Genomic DNA, 21,215 nt, shown 5'->3' with positions numbered 1-21,215 from the left:
GGTCTTCCAATGGCTCAGCCGTTAAAGGCTAGGCTCACAACCAAAAATACAGTCTCACCTTAGCATTGTCAAGTAGGTATTAGTATGAAACTGTCATTTCAGGGCTAGTCAGTATAGCAGTGAGTGGCTGAAAGTTCCTACAGCTTGACTAATTCCTTTTCTGTATGACCAGTGTGTTGTAGACTTGCATGTCTATTTTCTTGGTGTTGATTTTGCTATACTGTGTTTGCTGGCAAAGCATGATGTGTTCATAAATGCCTGTAACCCCAGCTCCAAGGAGAATTGCTGGGGCTTGCTGGCTTTCAACTAGGTGAAGAGATCTAGCCTCAAAAAGCAGTGAATGAAGAGTGACAAAAGAGTACATCTGATGTCCTGTTCTGGCCTCTGGCCATGTGCACAGGTGGGCTCACCCTCAGATACATGTTCTTACACATACATACTCAAAAGGAAATAAATATATCCTTTTAAAAAGAACCAAGTATGGGGTTGACATGTAGTTCAACTGGCAGAATGACTGCCTAGCATGTAGAAAGTTGTGGTTTTCATCTTAGCATCACATAAGCCAGGCATGGCCCTGCACAATTATCATCTCAACAGTAGAGAAGTGGAGGCAGGAAGATCAAAAATTCAAGATCATCCTTGGCTATGCAATGAACTTGAGACCCTGTGTATATATATGAATTATGGCCTAAAGAGATTCAACAGGCACGCTAACCAACCAAATAATCCTTTCTGTGTGTCATCATGCTTCTTAACCAGATTGAATATGATAAATTTCTCCTTTCTTTTTATTGTTATTTGTACTTAAGTATTTATTTGATGTTTTTAGTATTTGAAATAATTCATTATCTTTTAAAAAATAGTGAATGTTTAAAGTTAGCATACAAAATAATAGGTTTTGTTATAAAATTTTCATATATGTCATTGAGGGATGTTTTATTTATTTATTTATTTATTTGTTTTTTTTTTCCAGACAGGGTTTCTCTGTAGCTTTGGAGACTTTCCTGGAACTCGCTTTGTAGACCAGGATGGCCTCGAACTCACAGAGAGCCACCTGCCTCTGCCTCCCAAGTGCTGGGATCACAGGCATGCGCCACCACCGCCCGGCTTATTTATTTTTCAAATCAGCATGCAAAGGAATAGATTTTTTTATTACCTTGTTTTGGATATAAGTTCTCTTTGTAGCCCTGGCTATCCTGGAACTCATTATGTAGACCAGGTTGGCCTTAAACTCACAGAGATCCACCTGCCTCTGCCTTCTGAGGTGCTGGGATTAAAGGCGTGTGCTACTACGCCTGGCTTAGGTTTTTCATTACTTTTAATGTTAGGTTTTCCTTTTGGCCATTCATTCATGTGGGGTGGCTTGTTTTAATATTAGGAAAGATTGTTATTTAATATCTATATCTTTATAGCCCTTACTGTTAATAATTATTTAATTTGTTCTTTTATATTGGTATTAGACTAGAGTTCAGTTTGGAGAAGTAAATAGATTGTTATATAACACAAGAAATCATAATTATACAGTATCATTTTGAATTCCTCTCAACAAAATCATCCTTTTTCTATGTACCAAATGTTTTAGTAACAAGAGGTCAAATCTCTGAGAAATCAGGATTTTACAGATTTTGTGGGCATAACCACATGTTATTACTTATTTTCTAATCAGAAAGGGAAGTGAGACTTAAATAGGAGTAATTTTGTAATATTGTCAATTTATTTTCCAATGACAAAATAAGATTGTTACTTAATATTTTTAAAATTCTGCTTATATTATTGGGTACCCTGGTGACTTATTTAATCAAGAAACATAGGCTCTTAAGGTATAGTGTCTTAGTTTCTCTGTTTCATCTATTATTTTCCATAGATCATTAACACTAACATCTACACTAAGAAATGTTAGTCATTGTCTAACTACCTTAGTTTTTATCTGTGTTAAAATTGTCAATAGTCCTTGTTGAATTAAAATGTGGGCTATATTTCAACTTTGAGTTTGGGAACAGTTTGCACAGCTTGTACTTCTGACCTTCCTGCCTCCCCTCTCGAGTTCTGGGATTGGAGCACAGGGGTCCAAACCCAGGGCCTTGTACATGATAGATGATCTATATTCCTCAGCCCAACCCAGCCCAACCTTGTACAATCTTTAACATGGTTGTTTTTTCTCTTTCTTCCCTTTCCCATATTTTTTCCAGTGCTGTGAATCAAAGCCAAGGTCTAGTGCATGTAAACATATTTCTTTAAGCAGATATTTTTATGAATTTTATTTCACATCACATTAGAAATGTTTCATGAAGACAGGAATTTCTGTCCATTTTTGTTCAGTGATGTGTAGTTAATTTCTAGAATAATGCCTATTATGCTTAGTAATAATTGTTACTGAATATATAAATGAATGAGTCAGTGAAGCAATGTTTATAATTTTTGGTCATTGCATTAAAAATGCTACAAATGCCTTCAAAAATTTATTTTATACCGTTGTTGTTATGTTTAGTATTCTATTGTTTTATTCCCTCTAAGAAGTAGCCTTTAATATAACAGAAAATACTGAAAAAGATTGAGTAAAGGCTTAGTATACCTAATTATTCATCAGAATTTTGTTTTATGTTTTCCTCTGAACCAGTTCAGTTGGAAGCCTCTGTGCAGTAAGTTGGTGAGAACAGCATTATAGCTACATAATTGGGATGGCCTTGTGTGAACCTATGGGATCTGGAGCATGTAATGAGTTGAACTGTTTTTGCTGCAGTGTTAAGAATACATTTAAATACCAATGGACTCTTTTCAAACACATATTAGCAAGATTAACAAGATTATTTATTTTAGATTCAGATATACAGTAGATCTGATGTGCTCAGTCATGCATATTGCATTTCTACTTTTTGAATGTAGTGCCATTCAAAGGGAAACTTTTTGAAAAGAAAGCCAAGGCTTTTACACATTACTCATGAATAACTTGCCTCAGACCTTACATTCTTAATTGGGGCTCTGCTTCTGTAGTTTTGCTCTGGTAAAACTTATGAAGAATTCCTTTTTTTATCAGTAGAATTCTAGGTAGGTGATTTCTTTAAATACTCAGGGGGTAGTTAAATAAATTACTAGAATTATAAAACAGCTTTACTTGTCATTTCCCAGTATTTTGAGAGTTGAAAATTCTATAAAAACTTGCTATTGATATATCCCTACTGATATATTGATTGAATTGATTAAATATTTATAACAGTATTTTCCTATGGCTTAATTCATATACTTGCTACTGCTTTTGTCTCAATGGTAATTTATGTAAAGGAAATTTAAAGGGGCCATTAAACTCTTTCCAAAGAAGCCTTATAGCTGGAAAGTTCTTTGTATATTTTTCAAAATTTAGAATTTTGGGGAATTTTATTTTGTCTTTGAGTATATTTCCTACTCTAATAGTTTTACTGGATCTAACAACTCCAAGCAATATTACCGTTTATCATTTTGCTAAGCAAGTAATCAGATTTCTTTTTAAAAATATTTTATTAATTCTTTGAGAATTTCATACAGTATATTTTGTTCATATTTATTCCCCCAACTCCTACCAGACCTACTCCTACCTTTCTACCCACCCAACTTTATATCTTTAAAACTTTATAAAATTTATTTTTATGTGAGCTAGGTACAATGAATGGTATACACCTTTAATCCCAGCACTTGGGAGTCAGAGGCAGGCGGATGTCTCTGAGTTTGAGGCCAGCTTGGTCTACATAACTAAGTTCCAGGACAGCCAGGGCTACACATAGAAACCATGTGTTGAAAAATATCTCATCAAGTCCAATTTGTATTGTCCAAATACTCTTGGGTATGTGGCCCTGGAGCCTGGTGGACCCACCAGGGGTCACATCCTTAAAGAAAGCAGACTGCATTACAGCAGCTATGGTTACCAATAGCTCCTTACTAGTGTTAGGACTTCATGCTCACCCCCATCCTGCACTCCATTCTGGGAATTCTGTCTGTCTTGAACTTGGGCAGTCTTGTGTATTTTGTCATACTTGCTGTGAGTTCACCAGATGTGTGAGCACAGCTATTGTGACTGCCCTGTTGTATTCAACCACTACCTCTGTTTTTTCCCAACATTCTCTTTCATTAAAGTCCCCAAGCCTCTTGGGAAGTGGTGTGATATAGATAACCCATTTGGAGCAAAGTACTCCAAAGTCTGTCTCTTATTCTCCCCAAGTTGACCAATTGTGGGTCACTTTGTTAATCACCATTACTGCAAGAATAAACTTCTCTGATGAAGGTTGAGAAATGCATGAATCTATTGGTATACAATAAGTCATTAGGAGTCAGTTTAGTCCCATGTCCATTTAGCAATGTAGTAGTAGCAGTTCTCCCCTAAGACACTGATAACAGTGCCAGGTATGAGTTTAATATTATGGAGTTAGCCTTAAATCCAATAAAAAAGTGGTTGGTTATGCCCATAACGTCTAGGCCACTATTTAGCCAGTTGGCATATTTTCAGGCCAGTTGTTACTGTAGTTTGCAGGGGTCACAGCCAGCTAAGATTGATGATGACATTTTTTCCCCAATAGTATTCATAGCCTTCCAGGATTATGAAAGCTAGCCAGTAGGGTTTAATCTTCCAGGTCAGTGCCAGCTTATTTCTCCATGTCTTTGATTCAAGTATGTGATATCTTTAGCAATAGGCTAGGGCCTTACCATCAAGTTCTGGAGGGTAACCAAGAACAATGGCAATGTTTGGTGGTCTATGGTATCCCATTTGCCAACACTCCAAAAGAAGGGCTTTTTAATTTGTAGCCTATGATGTCTAACAGGGGTATTGTCTCACCATTAAAGGGTAACTTGACTTAAACTTTTAAATTTATGTATATGTATGTTTATATTTTTAGAAAGTTTCTATAGTAGTAGGTTTCCATATGACTTTTTCAAAAGGCCATTAGCATTAGTTATTCCTCTTCATATTCCCTCCTCTATTCTGTCCTTCCATCTCCCACCCCATTTAACCCTTCCTATTCACTTATTCCCCTTGCCCCTTTATGTAACTGCAGTCTATATCTCTTCTTTTCAAATCCCTCCCCAACTCTGTGGCCTATTACTAGTTCCTTGACCTCTGTAGGTATTCTAAATAAAACACATATCTAAATATTCAAAGCTGGCATCTACGTATGATAGAAAACATATAATGTTTGTCTTCCTTGGTCTGGGTTACCTCACCCAGGATGATTGTTTCCAGCTCCAGCCATTTATTTGCATATTATATGGTTTTACTTTTCTTAACAACTGAGTCATAGTCCATTGTGTAAATGTATCACATTTTTGTTATCCACATTACATTTTCATTTTCCTCTCACCAGTTCATAGATTTCAAGGCTGTTTCCATTTCCTAGCTATTACAAATAGAAAGCAATGCACATGTATGAGCAGATATCTCTATAGTAGGATAGAGAGTCCTTTAGGTTTATGTCCAAGAGTAGTATATGTAGTGGGTAGCTGTGGTGGTGCATACTGGTAGGATTTGCTAAAGGAGGCGGAGGCAGGAGGATCACGAGTTCGAGGCCAGCCTGGAATGGCTACCCACTACATCTATAGCTGGACAACATGGTAGATCTATTTCTAGCATTTTGAGCAACCACCGATTTCTATAGTAGCTGCAACCAGTTTGCACACCCACCATCAGTGTAATCATTATTTCCCTTCCCTCACATTCACACCAGTGTTTATTGTCTTTTTTTTTTTTTTTTTTTAATCTTAGCCATTCTGACTGGGGTAAGATGAAATCTCAAAGTAGTTTTGATTTGCCTTTCTCTGATGATTAAGGATGTTGAACATTCAAAAAAATGTGTTTCTAAGGCATTTACCATTCATCTTTTGAGAATTTTCTTTTAGTTCTTTGACCCAATTTTTAATTGGGTTATTTGTTTTCTTGACGTTTAGTTTTTCTTTTAGTTCTAAACACTTACCCTCTGTGGGATGTGTAGTTAGGATTTCTTGCCATCCTGTGGGCTTCCTCTTAATTCAAATGATGATGTCTCTGTATACAGAAGGGTTTTAGTTTTGTGAGGTTCCATTTATCAGTTGTTGGTCTCAATACCTGTGCTGTCAGGGTCCTATGGAGAAAGTCATTTTGTTATGTGTATAAATTGAAACATTTCCTACTTTCTCTTCTGTCCAGTTTAGGGTATCAGATCTTATATTGATGTATTTGATCCACTTTGGAGTTGAGTTTTATTCAGGTTGAGAGCTAAGGATCTAGTTTCATTCATGTACATGTAACTATTTAGTCTGACCAGCACCTTTTGTTTAAGGTGTTGTCCTTTCTGCAGTGTGTATTTTTGGCCTCTTTGTCAAAAATCAGGTCGCTGTGTATGCATGTCCTTAATTCTAGTCCATTACCCAGTGTGCCTGTTTTTATGCCAATACCACACTGTTTCTTTAATTACTGTTGTTTTGTAGTACAATTTAAACCATGGAAACCAGTTATTTGATTGCTCAGGATTGTTCTGGCTATCCTGGGGTTTTTTGTGCTTCTATATGAAATTTAGTATTACTTTACAAATTGCTATGAAGAATTGTGTTGGACTTTTGATGGGATTAAACTGAATCTGTAAATTGCTTTTGGGGTTGTTATTTGCACAATATTAATTCTACCAATGAGCATGGGAAATCTTATTCTTTTCTGGTATCTGATTTCTTTTTGGCAGTTACAAAGGGACTTTCCAGTTCTATTAGTAATTGGTTGTAATATTTTCCACATATAACTAAAGTCCCAACTTAAATGTGTTCTATCTCTTTCTTATAAACTGAGAATTTTTGATAATGATGGTTATTTATGTGGCCTTCGCTGGCCTGGAACTTATATGGAGACCAGGTGGGCCTGAAACTCAGAGATATATCTGCATTTACCTCTTGAGTGCTGAGGTGAAAGGTATGTGCCACCACTTCTGGCCTGTTTTTAAGACTCTGAAAACACACACACACACATAATGTATAAAACTTTAAGTATATGTAGATATATAAATTTATAAATATATATTAACTTGAAGAAAATAATGAATCTATTTGTTTGTTTATTTACCTATTTATGTTTTATATTACAGACAGAATATCTTCATGTACTCTGTTACAACCTTGGAGTAGAAACAGGCAAGCAGAACAAATGTAAAGAGAGTTCATTCTGGCTTAGGTAATGTAAAAAATGAAAATTCAGGGATATTATGATAGAGGCAAATTAATATTTACTGTGCAGTACTTTGTTTATTTAAATTTTCTGACTTCAAAAGCCAACATGCCATATTTATTTGCTTATTTAACATGTGTTGTTATTCACAATTCTCTAGAGGAATGGAACTGATAGAAAGTATATATGTTACAAAGGGAACTTATTATAATGTCTCTCTGCACATTGGAGAAGCAAAGGACCTGGTTGCTGTTCATTCCCTGAAGCTAGGTGCCTCAGCAATTTCAATCTGGTATCAAAGGCACTGAAGATTCCTGAGTCGCTAGCTTTCAGTTCACAGTGCAACCTGAAGAAGGTGGATTGTGACGTCAGCAAAGAATTGCTGCAGCAACAGAGTTATATGCACTTGCTAGCAAGAAGCGGAGGCAGGGAGGCAGGTAGCAGTGCTTTTCCCCAGGACCTCATCACTATCTGTGCGTTAGCACAGTGTGCAACCCACTCTCAGGACGACTATTCTCCTTCAATTGTTCTTTCCTGGAAATGCTTGCACACCCCCAGATACAGGCATATCCAGTCAGGTTAACAACCAAAATTAGCCATCACAAGTCTACCCCTTGCCAACTTAATACCCAACCATACATTTTTATGTAATGTTTGATTTCCAAATGAAGACAATAGCATGGTGATAATTCTACCTAATATGATATAATCACCTCACATCCAACTGAAAATACACTATACTACTCCCAGAATAGATGAAAAATCCCCTTGAGGGATGGCTAGTTTCTTAATATTCTATAACTTAAGCATGGCAACATAGATTTAATAACACTTAACTACTGATATTATTGATGTTATATTGAATGATGTCGTGGTTTGAATGAGAATAGCCCCCACCTTAGTTACTGCTCTATTTCTGTAAAGAGACACTAATGACTAAGGCAGCTTATGAAAGAAAACATTTAATTGGGGACCTGCTAACAGTTTTGAAGGGTTAGTTTATTATCATCCTGGTGGGGAGCATGGCAGCAGGCAGGCACAGTGTAGGAGCTGTAGTTGAAGACTTACATCCTGATCTGTAGGCAGAAGACAGATTGAGGTGGAGATGGAGGCAGAGATGGAAACTGAGACCGAGATGGGGCGGGGGAGAGGGACACAGAGAGAGACAGACAGACATGGGCCATTAAAACCTCAAAGCCAACTCCCAGTGACATACCTCCTCCAAGGCCACACCTACTAATCCTTCCTAAATAGTTCACCAACTGGGAACCAAACATTCAAATATATGAGCTTATGGGGGTTTTTCTCATTCAAATCACCACAGTCCCCATAGAGTCATGTATTTTAATACTTGGTCTCTAGTTTGTACAACTGTTTGGGAAGGATTAGGAGGTGTGGCTTTGTTGAAGGTGGTGTGTCACTGGGGGTGGGCTTTGAGGTTTCAAAAGACTCTTGAGATTCCAGAAACTCTCTCTCTAACTTGTGTTTGTGGGATCAACATGTGAGTTCTTAGCTCTTCCTTTTCTCTGCTATCTTAGACTCTAACCTTATAAAACCATAAGCCAAATTAAGTACTTTCATTTATAAGTTTTCTTGGTCATGGTGTTTCATCATACCAGTGGAAAAGTAACTAGGACAAATGGTAAAAATGGCAAGTGGTCATCCCTGAAAATGTACATGTAAAGTAACATTATATAAACTCAACTGATTATATTTGGGAATATATGTATATATACAAATATGTATGTATATATGCAATAAAGATGAAAAAGAGGCCATAAATTTGAAGGAGAGTGGGGAGGGGTGTATGGGAGTATTTGGAAGGAGGAAAGAGAAGGGAGAAATTATGTAATTAAATTACAATATCAAAATGAACAATAAAAGTATTATTACATAAGAAATGTATCTTGACTTTAAAAGAGAGAAGAAAAAACTCAAAAATATCTGCTTAATACATATACACATATATGCATACATATACATACACACACATACAAACATTTTTAACAAAAAAGGATGAAACATTCATGGAAAATACAATCCTCATTTTGGTAGCTAACCATGTGGCCTTATCTGGTATTTATAACTACCTTCTACTATCCATTCTCTTTTCCCTTTCTCTTTAGTAAGTATCTCAGTAGGTCTTGGTTCATTGCCTGGAAAGATGACCCACACCTCCATTCCTGAATATATATACATATTGCCTCAATTGAGTTGTGTCTTAGGGTCTCTATTGCTGTGAAGAGATACCATGACCATGGCACATCTTATAAAGGAAAACATTTAATTAAGGTGGCAGCTTACAGTTTCAGAGGTTTTAGTTTATTATCATCATGGCAGGGAGCATGGTGGCTGGGAGTATGGTGGTGTGCAGGTAGACATGGTGCTGGCTACATCTTGATCAGAAGGCAACATTGGGTGAGGCTTAAGCATATATGAGACCTCAGAGCCTGCCTCCACATTGACATACTTCCTCCAACAAAACCAAACCTACTCCAACAAGGCCACACCTCCTAATAGTGTCACTCCCTTTGGGGGACATTTTCTTTCAAACCACCACAGATTACTAAAGATTTCTGTTGCCCTTAATCACAGGACATGATCACAGAACACCAATAGATGCTTTGAGGACCTCCAGAACTTCAGACGTAATATCCCTTACCTCTTTTGTGGTGGTCTAGATCAATTGCCCCTGCTAAAACTGTAAATCTTTTCTTAGCCAGTTGACTCAAGGGCATCAGGAGCCCAAAGACCATGGGGGAAATCTTAGTTCCTAGTTCAGTAGAATGGTTGTTGTGTCTCTTTGGCAGAACCACTCCCCACTTTGCAGCAAAGATTTTTAGGCCAGAAAAACATGAGATTGCAAGAATAGGAGTGTAAAATTTTACTAGAGTGGGTCACTAGTAGTGATAGTGAGTGGTACCATTTCCATTTCCACCCATTGATTTCTGGGCCTAGGAATCCTGGCTATGGGAGGAATAGTACTGAATGTTAGATGGTTCAGGACATATACAGCCCCCTGGAGAACCCTGCCCTAGTCTTCCTGGATATTGTTCTCTACTTTGTACTGTCATTCCACTCTTAACTGCTCAGCCATCTCTCCAGCCATCCCCACTCATTTTCTAACCACTTACCATCTAAGTCCCCAACTATCCAGTAAAATAATTGGCTACCACCAAAAAATCAGTATATAACCATATATCTGGTTGTTTTTCCTTCCAAACAAAATGCCTTGTGTGTATTGCCTGAAATGTTCAAAAGTCTCACACATAGAGACAATGAATTTCTTGTTCCCCATGAGTAGTAAATAGGATATCAAATGTATTTATAGTGCATAGATCTTTAAACAATTTACCCCAAGGATTATCTGTGTTCTCCATAGTACTAGGAAAGTCTTTAACAGTTTTTTGGTTTAGTCAGATTAGAAAGTAAGCTCTAGAAACCACCAAACCCATTACAGAAATTTATCCTTAGCAATTCTATTTCTCAGGAACCACTCTTAGTAATGACATCTTTATTAGGCATGGCTCTTTGTTGTTTTATCTTCATCACAGTGACTGCATCTTAATCTACTGCTATTTTAGCCAGCAATTGCAACTCCTCTGCAATTATCCCGCAGACTGGTGGGAATTCTGTTGTTGTAGGCACTGACTGGTTTTATTGCTGTTGCTAAAGGTAGCTTTAACTAAATCTCTATTTATAAGTAAGACTTGAGATTCAAAGACTGGGGTGAAAACCTGCTAGCTCAGAGAGGTTGAGTAGCACCTAGCTAACCTTCTCTCCTTGCTGGCATCTCCCAGAAAGTAAGTCCTTCCTCTCTGCCAAAACAAAAAAAGTGTCACCATTCAAAATCCTTCACTACTACTTCCTGTGTATCCCTTCCAAATGCTGATTACTTTCTGTCAACCAGTTGCTAACTCAGCCTCCTGACCCAAGGTTAATTTTATTTAATTAATGCAAGTGAAAACTTGGGGTTCACAGTGTGATCAAATATTCCCTAACAGTTCTCTAGAGGAACCGAATCAACAGACTATATTATTAAAGGGGGTTTATTAGGTTAGCTTAAAAGACAGGGGTTGTGTAGTCAAACAGTAGTAGTCAGCACACTAGAGACAGAGATCCCAGGAGCTGCTGAGTCCAAGAAGCTGAATGCTTTCATAACCCCAATATGTTGTTGAAAGCCTGAAAGCTCCCTCATGTTGCTGGGACTGAGTGCATGCTGTATGGCTGAAGAAGCTGGAGTCTGATGTGAGGGGTGTGTCTGAGCAGCAGCCAGATCAGGAAGAAGAGATGGAAGGTGCACACACAGGATTCTTCCTTGGATCTCTTTATATCTGGGCCACCCACTGCAGGTTCCACCCGCTTTGAATGTAGGTCTATCCTGTTAATTCCTTCCAGAAACACCCTCATAGGCAGGCTTGGGTGTGCCTCCTAGGTGATTTCCCTTGCAGATCATTTGATTACTTCTCTGTTTTTTCTTTTCCCTTCTGCCTTCTCCCTCCCTCCCTCCCTCCCTCCCTCCCTCCCTCCCTCCCTCCCTCCCTCCTTCCCTCCCTCTTTGTTTCTGTTTCTTTGTTTCTTTGTTTGTTTAGTTTCTGTCTAGAAGACCTGTCCATTGGTTAGAGTGGGGTATTGCGGTCTCCCTTATAATGTGTGGGGGTTGATGTGTGATTTAAGCTTTAGTAGTGTTTCCTTTACAAACCTGGGCAACCTTATGTTTGGAGCATAAATGATAAGAATTGAAAGATCATATTAGTGGATTTTTCCTTTGATGAGTATGAAGTGTCCTTCCCTATCTCTTCTGATTAATTTTGGTTTGAAGTCTATTTTGTTAGATATTAAAATGGCTACAGTAGCTTATTTCTTAATTACATTTGCTTGGAAACCCTTTTTCCAACCCTTTACTCTGAGGTAAATGTGTATTTTGATGTTGAGGTGTTTCTTGTATGCAGCAGAAGGATGAGACCCTATTTTCTTTTCTTTTTTTTTGAGCTGAGGACCAAACCCAGGGCCTTGCTAGGCAAGCGCTCTACCACTGAGCTAAATCCCCAACCTGAGACCCTATTTTCAAATCCATTCTCTTAGTCTGTGTCTTTTTATTGGGGAGTTGAGTACATCAATATTGAGAGATATCAATGACTAATGATTGTTAATTCCTGTTATTTTGTTTTTGTTTTTGTTTTGTTTTGTTTTCAAGACAGGGTTTCTCTGTGTAGCTTTGCACCTTTCCTGGATCGCTCTGTAGCCCAGGCTGGCCTAGAACTCACAGAGATCTACCTGCCTCTGCCTCCCAAGTGCTGGGATTAAAGGCGTGCGCCACCACCGCCTGGCCTTTTTTTGTTTGTTTGTTTTATTTTGTTTTGTTTCCTCACTTTCTTTAAGGGATTCAATTATTTGCTCTTTAAGGACTTCTATCATCTTCATAACGGTTTTACGGTCATTTTCTGTGCTTCAGCTATTTGGAATATTCAGGGCTTGCTGTAGTAATATAACTAGGCTCTGGTGGTAACATATTGTGCTGACTGTTGTTGATTGTGTCCTTACGCTGGTGTCTAGGCATCTGGGTTTGGGTTGATTATATGTATAGGTGCCAATTTCTGTGTTTGTTTTCGTTGTGTGGGTGTTTTGTTCCTTGGTTTCTGTTGAGTGGTTTGTGGTCCCCACCTGAGTTGGGGGCTGGGTTTCTGATGACTGGGGTGACCTCTGGTTGAGCAGGGGGTTTCTGCCCAAGTTGGGGGTTGGAGTTCTGGTGACTGGTGTGGCCTCTGATCCAGCAGGGGGTCCTCCGCTGGAGTTGGTGGCCCAGATATGGTGACAGGGAGGAGTTGGGTGATTTGGGGTAGTTCGTCAGGCACTGAGTGGGCACAGTGCACAGGTGGGTGGACTACCTGGAGTTCTAGTGTCTGGCATGGCCTCTGGTCAAGCAGAGGGCCTTCATAGGAGCTGGAGGGTGGGATACTATGACAATGAGGGTAGGGACATTTGGGGATTGGGTGGATGGGCACTGAGAGAGTCGGGGTGGTTTGTGGGGGCAGCCTACCTGGAGACATAGGCTGGGCAGGCACTGAGGGAGTGCTGGTAGTTCAAGGGAAGGAGGCTTCTCTGGGATTCTGGCTGCCTACATGGCTTCTGGTGGAACAGGGAGCTTCCACCAGAGTTGTAGGCTGTCTTCCTTCCTTCCTTCCTTCCTTCCTTCCTTCCTTCCTTCCTTCCTTCCTCCCTCTCTCCCTCCCTCCCCCTCCCTCCCTCCTGCCTCCCTCCCTCCCTTTCTTTCTCCCTCCCTCTGTGTCTGTCTGTCTGTCTGTCTGTCTCTCTCTCTCTCTCTCTCTCTCTCTCTCTTTCTCTCTCTCTCTCCTTCCTTCCTATCTTTTGAAGTTCAATGAATTTCCTTAAAGCATCTGTTTTAAATTATTCATCTTGGAGTCTGTCCATACTAGTTATTATCTAGTAAGATTTTAGTGTATTGTCTTAACCCTTAGGTAGGATCTTGGTTTCCTGCAAACATTTGATATTTGTGTAGCATCATCTGAGCTTTGAAATTATGTAAACTGACTTTCCAGAAATTCTAAGCAGTCTGTTTATTGCCTCCGAGTTTATGGTAACTTCCATAAACTTCTTTTAGCACTAGATATGCTATGTACAAGTTTCCTGATGTTGGTGTGTTATCACTAACAGTATTAGAGTGCAATCTAAGTCCAAGTTTGTCCCAAATCTGTAATTGGTGTGTTATTCAGCATAAATCCTATAACTCTACAAGGTTAGTTTAACAAATCCCCCAACCTCTTCCTCTTGCTCAGAGTAGATCAGATGCCTTGTTCATAGTCATAGGGATTTGGTTTGGGCAATGTAGGATTTTACCTTTCTCTTTCAAGAGATCAGCATCAGCCTTCTATGTCATGCATGTGACTAATGCCACAATAATGTCATGTACAACACCCACAGCCTGCCAAAACAAATATAGCATCAAGAAAGCTGCCTACTTCAGTGTTGGACATCTGTCCAAGACCACTGCAACAAATCACATGCAATGCTGGCCTGAATAGATAGATGAGTGGTGCTACATGTCTATTGTTGACAGTAGGGCTTTTCCAGAAAGTCTGTCCATGAGTACTTGCCTGACTTTTTTAGATCTTCTGAAGATGAGTTTGGTACATTAACAATCACTGAAATCGTGTCTGTAGTGAGACTGTTACTGGAAGATCATACTCAGCTGTCATCTTGCTCTGCCCACTTTTCAAAACACTCATTTCTATACAAATGATAATTTATCAAAATCAGTTCGTATTTTACATATACATGAATGATATTATGAAATTTTCACAGTGACCCAGCTAGTTAGCAAATCTATCTACTCATATTGTTATCTCCCCTTTCCTGGTGAGAACATTGAAGATTATCTTTCAACAAATTTCACATGTAAAATGTAATTTATTAACATTAGTCACCAAGCTGTAAATCAAATCTTGAGATCTTAGCCATCCTGCATAACTGAAACATCATACCCTCTGAACAATATCTCCCCATATCTCCCACATACCCTGATAACTCTATCATTCAATTATTTGTTTCTTTAAGTTTTACTGTTTTCAAATCTACATCTGAGTGACAACTTGAAATATTCATCTCTCAGTGTTTGGCTTATTTTACTTAATATAATGGCCTCCACATTCATCAGTGTTGTGGCAAATGAGAGAAATTCCTTCTTTTTATACATCCTATCATATATATTGTTTGACATTTTCTTTATCGGTTCACTTTTTAATAGAGTTGAGTTGTTTCCATGTCTTGGCTATTGTGAACATAGGAGTTCCAGTATTTTTTCAATACTAATTTCATTTTCTTTGTATTCATGTGTATCAAGTTTATTGACCTGCAGTAATCTCCTTCTCTTTTTTCTTCTTTTCCTCTTCCCCTTTCCCTTCTCCTTTACTTCCTGTGCTTAATTTTTTACTTCCTTGTCTGGCTTTGGCCAGTATCAGGGTAATACTATCCTTATAAGAAGAATTTAGCTGTATCTCATCTTTTTCTAGTTTTTGAAAGAGTTTGAGCAGTATTTTATTCCTTTAAAAGTTTTTGTTAAGGTTGAGCAGTGAAGCCATAATATTCTGAGTTTTTCATTGATGGGACACTTTTTTTAAAAATCACTGATCCAATCTCCTTACTGTGTTTACATTTTCTTTTTCATTACAATTCAATGAAGGTGGATTTGGATATGTCGAAGAGCTAACCATTTCTTATAGACTGTGCAACTTGTTGGTATGTAATTGTTCAGAATGGTCTCATGATGCATTTTTTTTTGTGGTAACAGTTGTAATGTCCCTTCTTTCATTTCTTATTTTATGATTTGGGTGTTCTCTTATTTTTTTTGAAGTTTAGGTAAAAGTATATTGATTTGTATATTTTTGACAAACCAACTCTTTACTGGTCTTTTAAATTATTTTGTAGTTTCAGTTTCATGTACTTCTGCCAACTTTGATTTAGGAACTTTTTCTAGGGTAGACTGTTTTGTTGTTTTGAAGACAAGATGTCTTTGTGTAGCCCAGACTGACCTTTCATAGACCTCCCTATGTAGTTTAGAATGGTCTCAAATGTGAGGTCCTTCCTTCTTCAGCCTGTCAAGTACCAGGGTTACAGGTGTATACCACCACGCCTGGCAAATGATTACTTTCTTCTTTTGAAATAGGTCTTGCTGTGTAGCTAAAGCCTGCCTTGAACTAGTAATATTTCTGTCTCAGCCTTCCTCCTGAGTTCTGAAATTATATATGTGCTTTGGAACTGCTTTCTTTATCCTGTACATTTTGGCATGTTTGATTTCCATCTTTCTTTGTCTCATAATGTTTTTTGTATGTGTATGGATGTGTGGTCTGCACACGTAGGTGTGCATATGTGGAGGCTACCTAAGATTGACATTTGGTATCATCCTTGATTGTTCTCCACCTATTTATTGAGGCAAGATTTCTCAGTTCAACCGAGTGCTTGCAGATAGGAATAGACTAGTCTAGCTTTCCAGCTTGTTCTGATGATCCAGTCTCTGTTTTTAAAGCACCTAAATAATATGTGTGCTCTAAAATCTGCCTGGCACTTATGTGGCTTTCAGGGATCCAAACTCCAGTCTTCTTGCTTGTGTGGCAAGCACTTTATCCACTGAAATCTTCCCCAGCCCCATCTTAAAACCTTTGAAACTTCTCTTTCATTTTCTTCATTGACTATTCAGGAGCATGGTTAATTTCCATTTCTTTGCAATTTTTCTAAAATTCCTCTTGATAGTAATTTCTAGTTTCATATCATTGTGAGTAGAAAGGATACTTGATGTGATTTTAACTTTAAATTTAGTAAGGCTTATTTTGTGCCTTAACATATGTATCCTAGGGAACATTTCATGAGAACTTAAGAATATGAATTCCTTTGTTTTGGGGTGGGTGGAATGTTTTGTATTTTTTAGATCCACTTGATACAAAATGATGATCAAGTCTGTAGTTTCCTTATTAATTTTCTGTCTGGGAGTTCTACTCATTGGGAAAGTAGGATATTGAGGTTTGCTATTATTATATTTCAATCTTTTTAACCCCTTTGAACCTCTAGTATTTATTTTATATGTTTAGGTACTCCATTTATGATGCATATATATTTACAATTTTTATATCTTCCCAATAAATTTACACTTCAGAACTATATAATAACTTTCTTTGTTTTCTATGATACTTTAAAATGTGCTTTTGATTTTATTTTCCTTTATTTATTTTTTATATGTTTATCTTCATGTGTGTGTATTTGTGGGTACATGTACAGGCATATGGAGGCCAGAGGTTAACGTCAGATGTCTCTACTCCTCCAGTGTTACGATTACAGACATGTGCTGCTATGCCTGGCTTCATATGTGGGTGCTGGGGATCCAAATTCAGGTCTTTATTGTTATGTGGTAAGCATTTTATCAGCTGTATCATCTCCTCAGTCCTTAATTAGTTTTTAAAATTAGCATACAAGGTAATGGGTTTCATTGTTGAATTTTCATATGTTCTTGGTTCTTATTGATCTTCTTCTCCATACTCCTTCCTCATACCCTGTCTTCTTCCTGTTGGTCCCCTTCATCCCTTCAATAGCTCCCTGTCTGTTTTCTTGGCACATATATATTTTTTTTCTCACAAGATCTTTTCCTTCATCTCATAGTCTCCTTTCTATCTTCATAATACACATATATCATATGTTAACATATTTGTATATATATATACATATATATATATTAAAGCATAGGATCCACATATGAAAGAAATCATTTAGCATTTTTCTTTTCTTTTTTAAAATTTATTTATTATATTTGTATTTTAATTTTACATATCAGCCATGGGTTCCCCTGTCTTCCCCCCTCCTGCCCCCACCCCACCTTGCCCCCAGCCCCTCCCCTCCATTCCCATCTCCTCTAGGGCCAAGACTCCCCTGGGGATTCATTTCAACTTGGTGGATTCAGTACAGGCAGGTCCAGTCCCCTCCTTCCAGGCTGAGCAAAATGTCCCTGTGTAAGCCCAAGGTTCCAAACAGCCATCTCATGCACTAAGGACAGGTCCCAGTCCCACAGCCTGGGTGCCTCCCAAACAGTTCAAGCTAATCAACTGTCTCACTTATCCAGAGGGCCTGATCTAGCTGGGGGCTCTACAGCCTTTGGTTCATAATTCATGTGCTTCCATTCGTTTGGCTATTTGTCCCTGTGCTTTTCCAATCTTGGTCTCAACAATTCACACTCTTACAGTCCCTCCTCTTTCTCGACAATTGGACACCTGGAGCTCCACTTGGGGCCTGGCTGAGGATCTCTGCATCCACTTCCATCAGTTATTGGATGAGAGTTCCAGAATGACCGTTAAGGTATTTGGCCATCTGATTACCAGACTAGGTCAGATCAGGCTGTCTCTTGACCATTGCCAGTAGTCTACATTGGATGTATCATTGTGGATTTTAGGGGACCTCTCTAGCACTTTGCTTCTTCCTGTTCTCATGTGGTCTTCATTTATCATGGTCTGTTATTCCTTGTTTTCCCTTTCTGTTCTTGATCTAGCTGGGATCTCCTGCTCCCCTAAGCAATGCAAGAGATGAAAAAGAGGATCTCTCTCTTTTTTAAAAAAAGATTTATTTATTTATTATATATACAGTATTCTGCCTGCGTGTATCTCTGCAGGCCACAAGAGGGCACCAGATCTCATTACAAGTGGTTGTGAGCCACCATGTGGTTGCTGGGAATTGAACTCAGGACCTCTGGAAGAGCAGTGGGTGCTCTTAACCACTGAGCCATCTCTTCAGCCCGCACTTTTCTATGTTTGGCTTATTTTACTTGATATAAGAATTTCTAATTCTATCTATTTTCCTGCAAATGTCATAATTTCATTTTTCTTGGTGGATGGATAAAATTCCATTGTATCTATGTACCCCATTTTCTTTATCTGTCCATCTGTTGATTGACATCTAGGCTCATTTCATTTTTTAAATTTACAATTATTGTGTGTGTGCATGGTGGCATGTGGATGTCAAAGGACTACGTGCAAGAGAAAGTTCAGGGATTGGATTTAGGTAAGCAAAATTGGTGGCAGGTGCCTTAACCTACTGAACCATCTTGCTGGCCCCCATTTTTAAAAAAAGTATTGTGAATAGTATAGCAATAAACATGAATGTACATGATTTTGAGTACTTTCTCAGGAACAGGATAACTGGGTCATATGGTATTTCTATTTAATTATTTTGAGAAGCCTCCATACTAACTTCCATTCCTGCTGTACTAATTTATACTCCCATTCAGCAGTGAATAAGGGTTCCTCTTTTCCAACATTCTTTCTTGTGTTTATTGTCATTTGTTTTATTGTGTTAGTTACTCTGACTGAGATGACATGGAATCCTTGATCACTAAGAGTTGAATACTTCTAAAATATTTATTGGCCAGTTGTATTTCTTCTTTTAAGGACTGTGTGCTGTGTGTTATTAGGTCATTTATTGATTGAAAGATTTGAATTTTTTGGTGTTTGATTTTTCAGCCTTTAAAAATACATTCTAGAAATTTAATCTCCTGTCTGAAGTATAGCTGACAAAGGTTTTATACTATTTTGTGCTGTGGAATGTCTTTCTGTATGTGTGAATATATATTGCTCCCATTGGTTAATAAATGAAGCTCCATTGGCCTATGGCAGGGCAGGATGGAGCCAGGTGGGAATTCCAAGAGGGATAGAGAGAGAAAAAAGGCAGATTCAGGGGGAAATGCTCCAAGCTGCTGCTAGAAGCAAGATGTGAGAGAACAGGTAATGCCATGAAGCCACATGGCAAAATATAAATTAATAGGAATGGATTTAGTTAAATTGTAAGAGCTAGCTAGCAAGAAGCCTGAGCCATAGGCCAAACAGTTTGTAATTACTATAAGCCTCTGTGTGATTACTTGGGCTTGAGTAGCTGCAGGACACAGGAAAACTTCTGCCTACAATTCTGGACTTTGTCTTTTCTAGTTAGGCACTAGAAAGTGTTGTCTTCAGCAATAGGCCCATACCATCAGTTTGTGGAGAGTAGCCAATAGCCTTGGAAATGGCTTGAGTTGTTTAAGAGTTTCCATGGAATTCCTTTGGCCATTGACTCAAGTAGATATAACCTATTCCTGGCACTAGAAGTTTTACTTGTTTGCATAAGATGTCTAATTGGGGCATTGTTTTGGTGACTCCATTTAGATTATATTATATTATATATATTCTATATTATATATATAATAGTATATAATTTTATAACACATATGTAGCCTAAAGGTTTCTCCTGTCCCACCTGGCACCGAGGTCCCGCAGCTGCTTATAAAATAATCATTCAGAGGTTTAATATTAATTATCAATTGTATGGCCTATGGCAGGATTCCTGCTAGCTAGCTCTTATAACTTAACCTATACTTATTAATCTAGAAGTTGCCACATGGCTGTGGCTTACCAGTATTTTCACATCTTGTTTCTCCTGGTGGTGGCTTGTAGCATCTCTTTCCCCTCTGCCTTCCTCCTGTCTGTCGCTCTCTCTCTCTGCCTGGATTTTCTGCCTGCCTCTAAGCTGCCTTGGCTTAGGCCAAACAGTTTTATTATCAACCAATCAGAGCAACATATATTCACAGCATACAGAAAGACATCCCACAGCACACATATATTTTTTATAATGTATATAATTTTATGATATACATAATTTTATAATATGTATAATTTTAGGAAACTTCTAAAGTAGTAGGTTTCAAATGATCTCTCAAATGATCCTTAGTATTAGTTGTCTCTTCCTGTATTTCCTCTCTTACCCTTCTCTTTCATCTCCCTCCCCATTTAGTTCTCCCCCTGACTCTTCATAATTTTATATTTTATTTTCCTTGCCTTGGGAGATCCTCCTCTCCCTACTAGTCTCTTACCTGTTACCTAACCTCTGTGGTTATGTGGATTGTCACATGTATATCAAAAGCTTTAAAAGCTAACATCCATCTGATAGTTTGAATAAAAATGGCCCCCATAGGCTCATAGGGAGTGGCACTATTAGGATATATGGCCTTGTTGGAGGAATTGTGTCATGGGGGTGGGTGGGTGGGTGGGTTTTGAGGTTTCAGAAGCTCAACCTATGCCCAGAGGCTCATTCTTCCTTCCTGCTACCTGAGGATCCAGATGTAGAACTCAGCTCCTTCTCCAGCATCATGTCTGCCTGTATGCTGCCATGCTCCATGCCATGATGATAATGGACTAAACTTCTGTTCTATAAGCCAGCCCCCTAATTAAATATTTTTCTTATAAGAGTTGCTTTGATAATAGTGTCTCTTCACAGCAATAGAAACCCTAACTAAGAAGTTGGTAGCAGGGAATGGAATACTGCTGTGATAGGCCAGACTGTGCTTTTATTTGGAGGAATATGGAACACTTTGGGACTTTGAACTAGAAAAATGATTGGGCACTTTATGAGCCTTAATGGGCCATACTGATAGGAACATGAAAGACATTGGTAATAAGGGTGATTTGAACTATGGGAGGCTGGCTCAAGAATTTCCAAGGAGAAGAATATTAATATGTGGCATAGAGATTATTCTTGTGAT

At 38.3% G+C, this 21,215-nt stretch overlaps 1 protein-coding gene across 1 annotated transcript in view; it reads left to right on the top strand.

Annotated features, from left to right (window-relative positions):
• Tex11 (testis expressed 11) overlaps nt 1-21,215 on the top strand; it is a 301,157-nt gene that overhangs the window by 47,835 nt on the left and 232,107 nt on the right. Inside the window, exon 8 of the mRNA XM_036174947.1 lies at nt 7,071-7,156. Within this exon, the coding sequence (XP_036030840.1) occupies nt 7,071-7,156 (86 nt within the window). The remainder of the gene's footprint in view (nt 1-7,070; nt 7,157-21,215) is intronic.

Source organism: Onychomys torridus, chromosome X (assembly GCF_903995425.1).
Source record: "Onychomys torridus chromosome X, mOncTor1.1, whole genome shotgun sequence".
In the NCBI taxonomy this organism is placed as follows: domain Eukaryota; kingdom Metazoa; phylum Chordata; class Mammalia; order Rodentia; family Cricetidae; genus Onychomys; species Onychomys torridus.
This window is presented reverse-complemented; position numbering and strand designations above follow the sequence as displayed.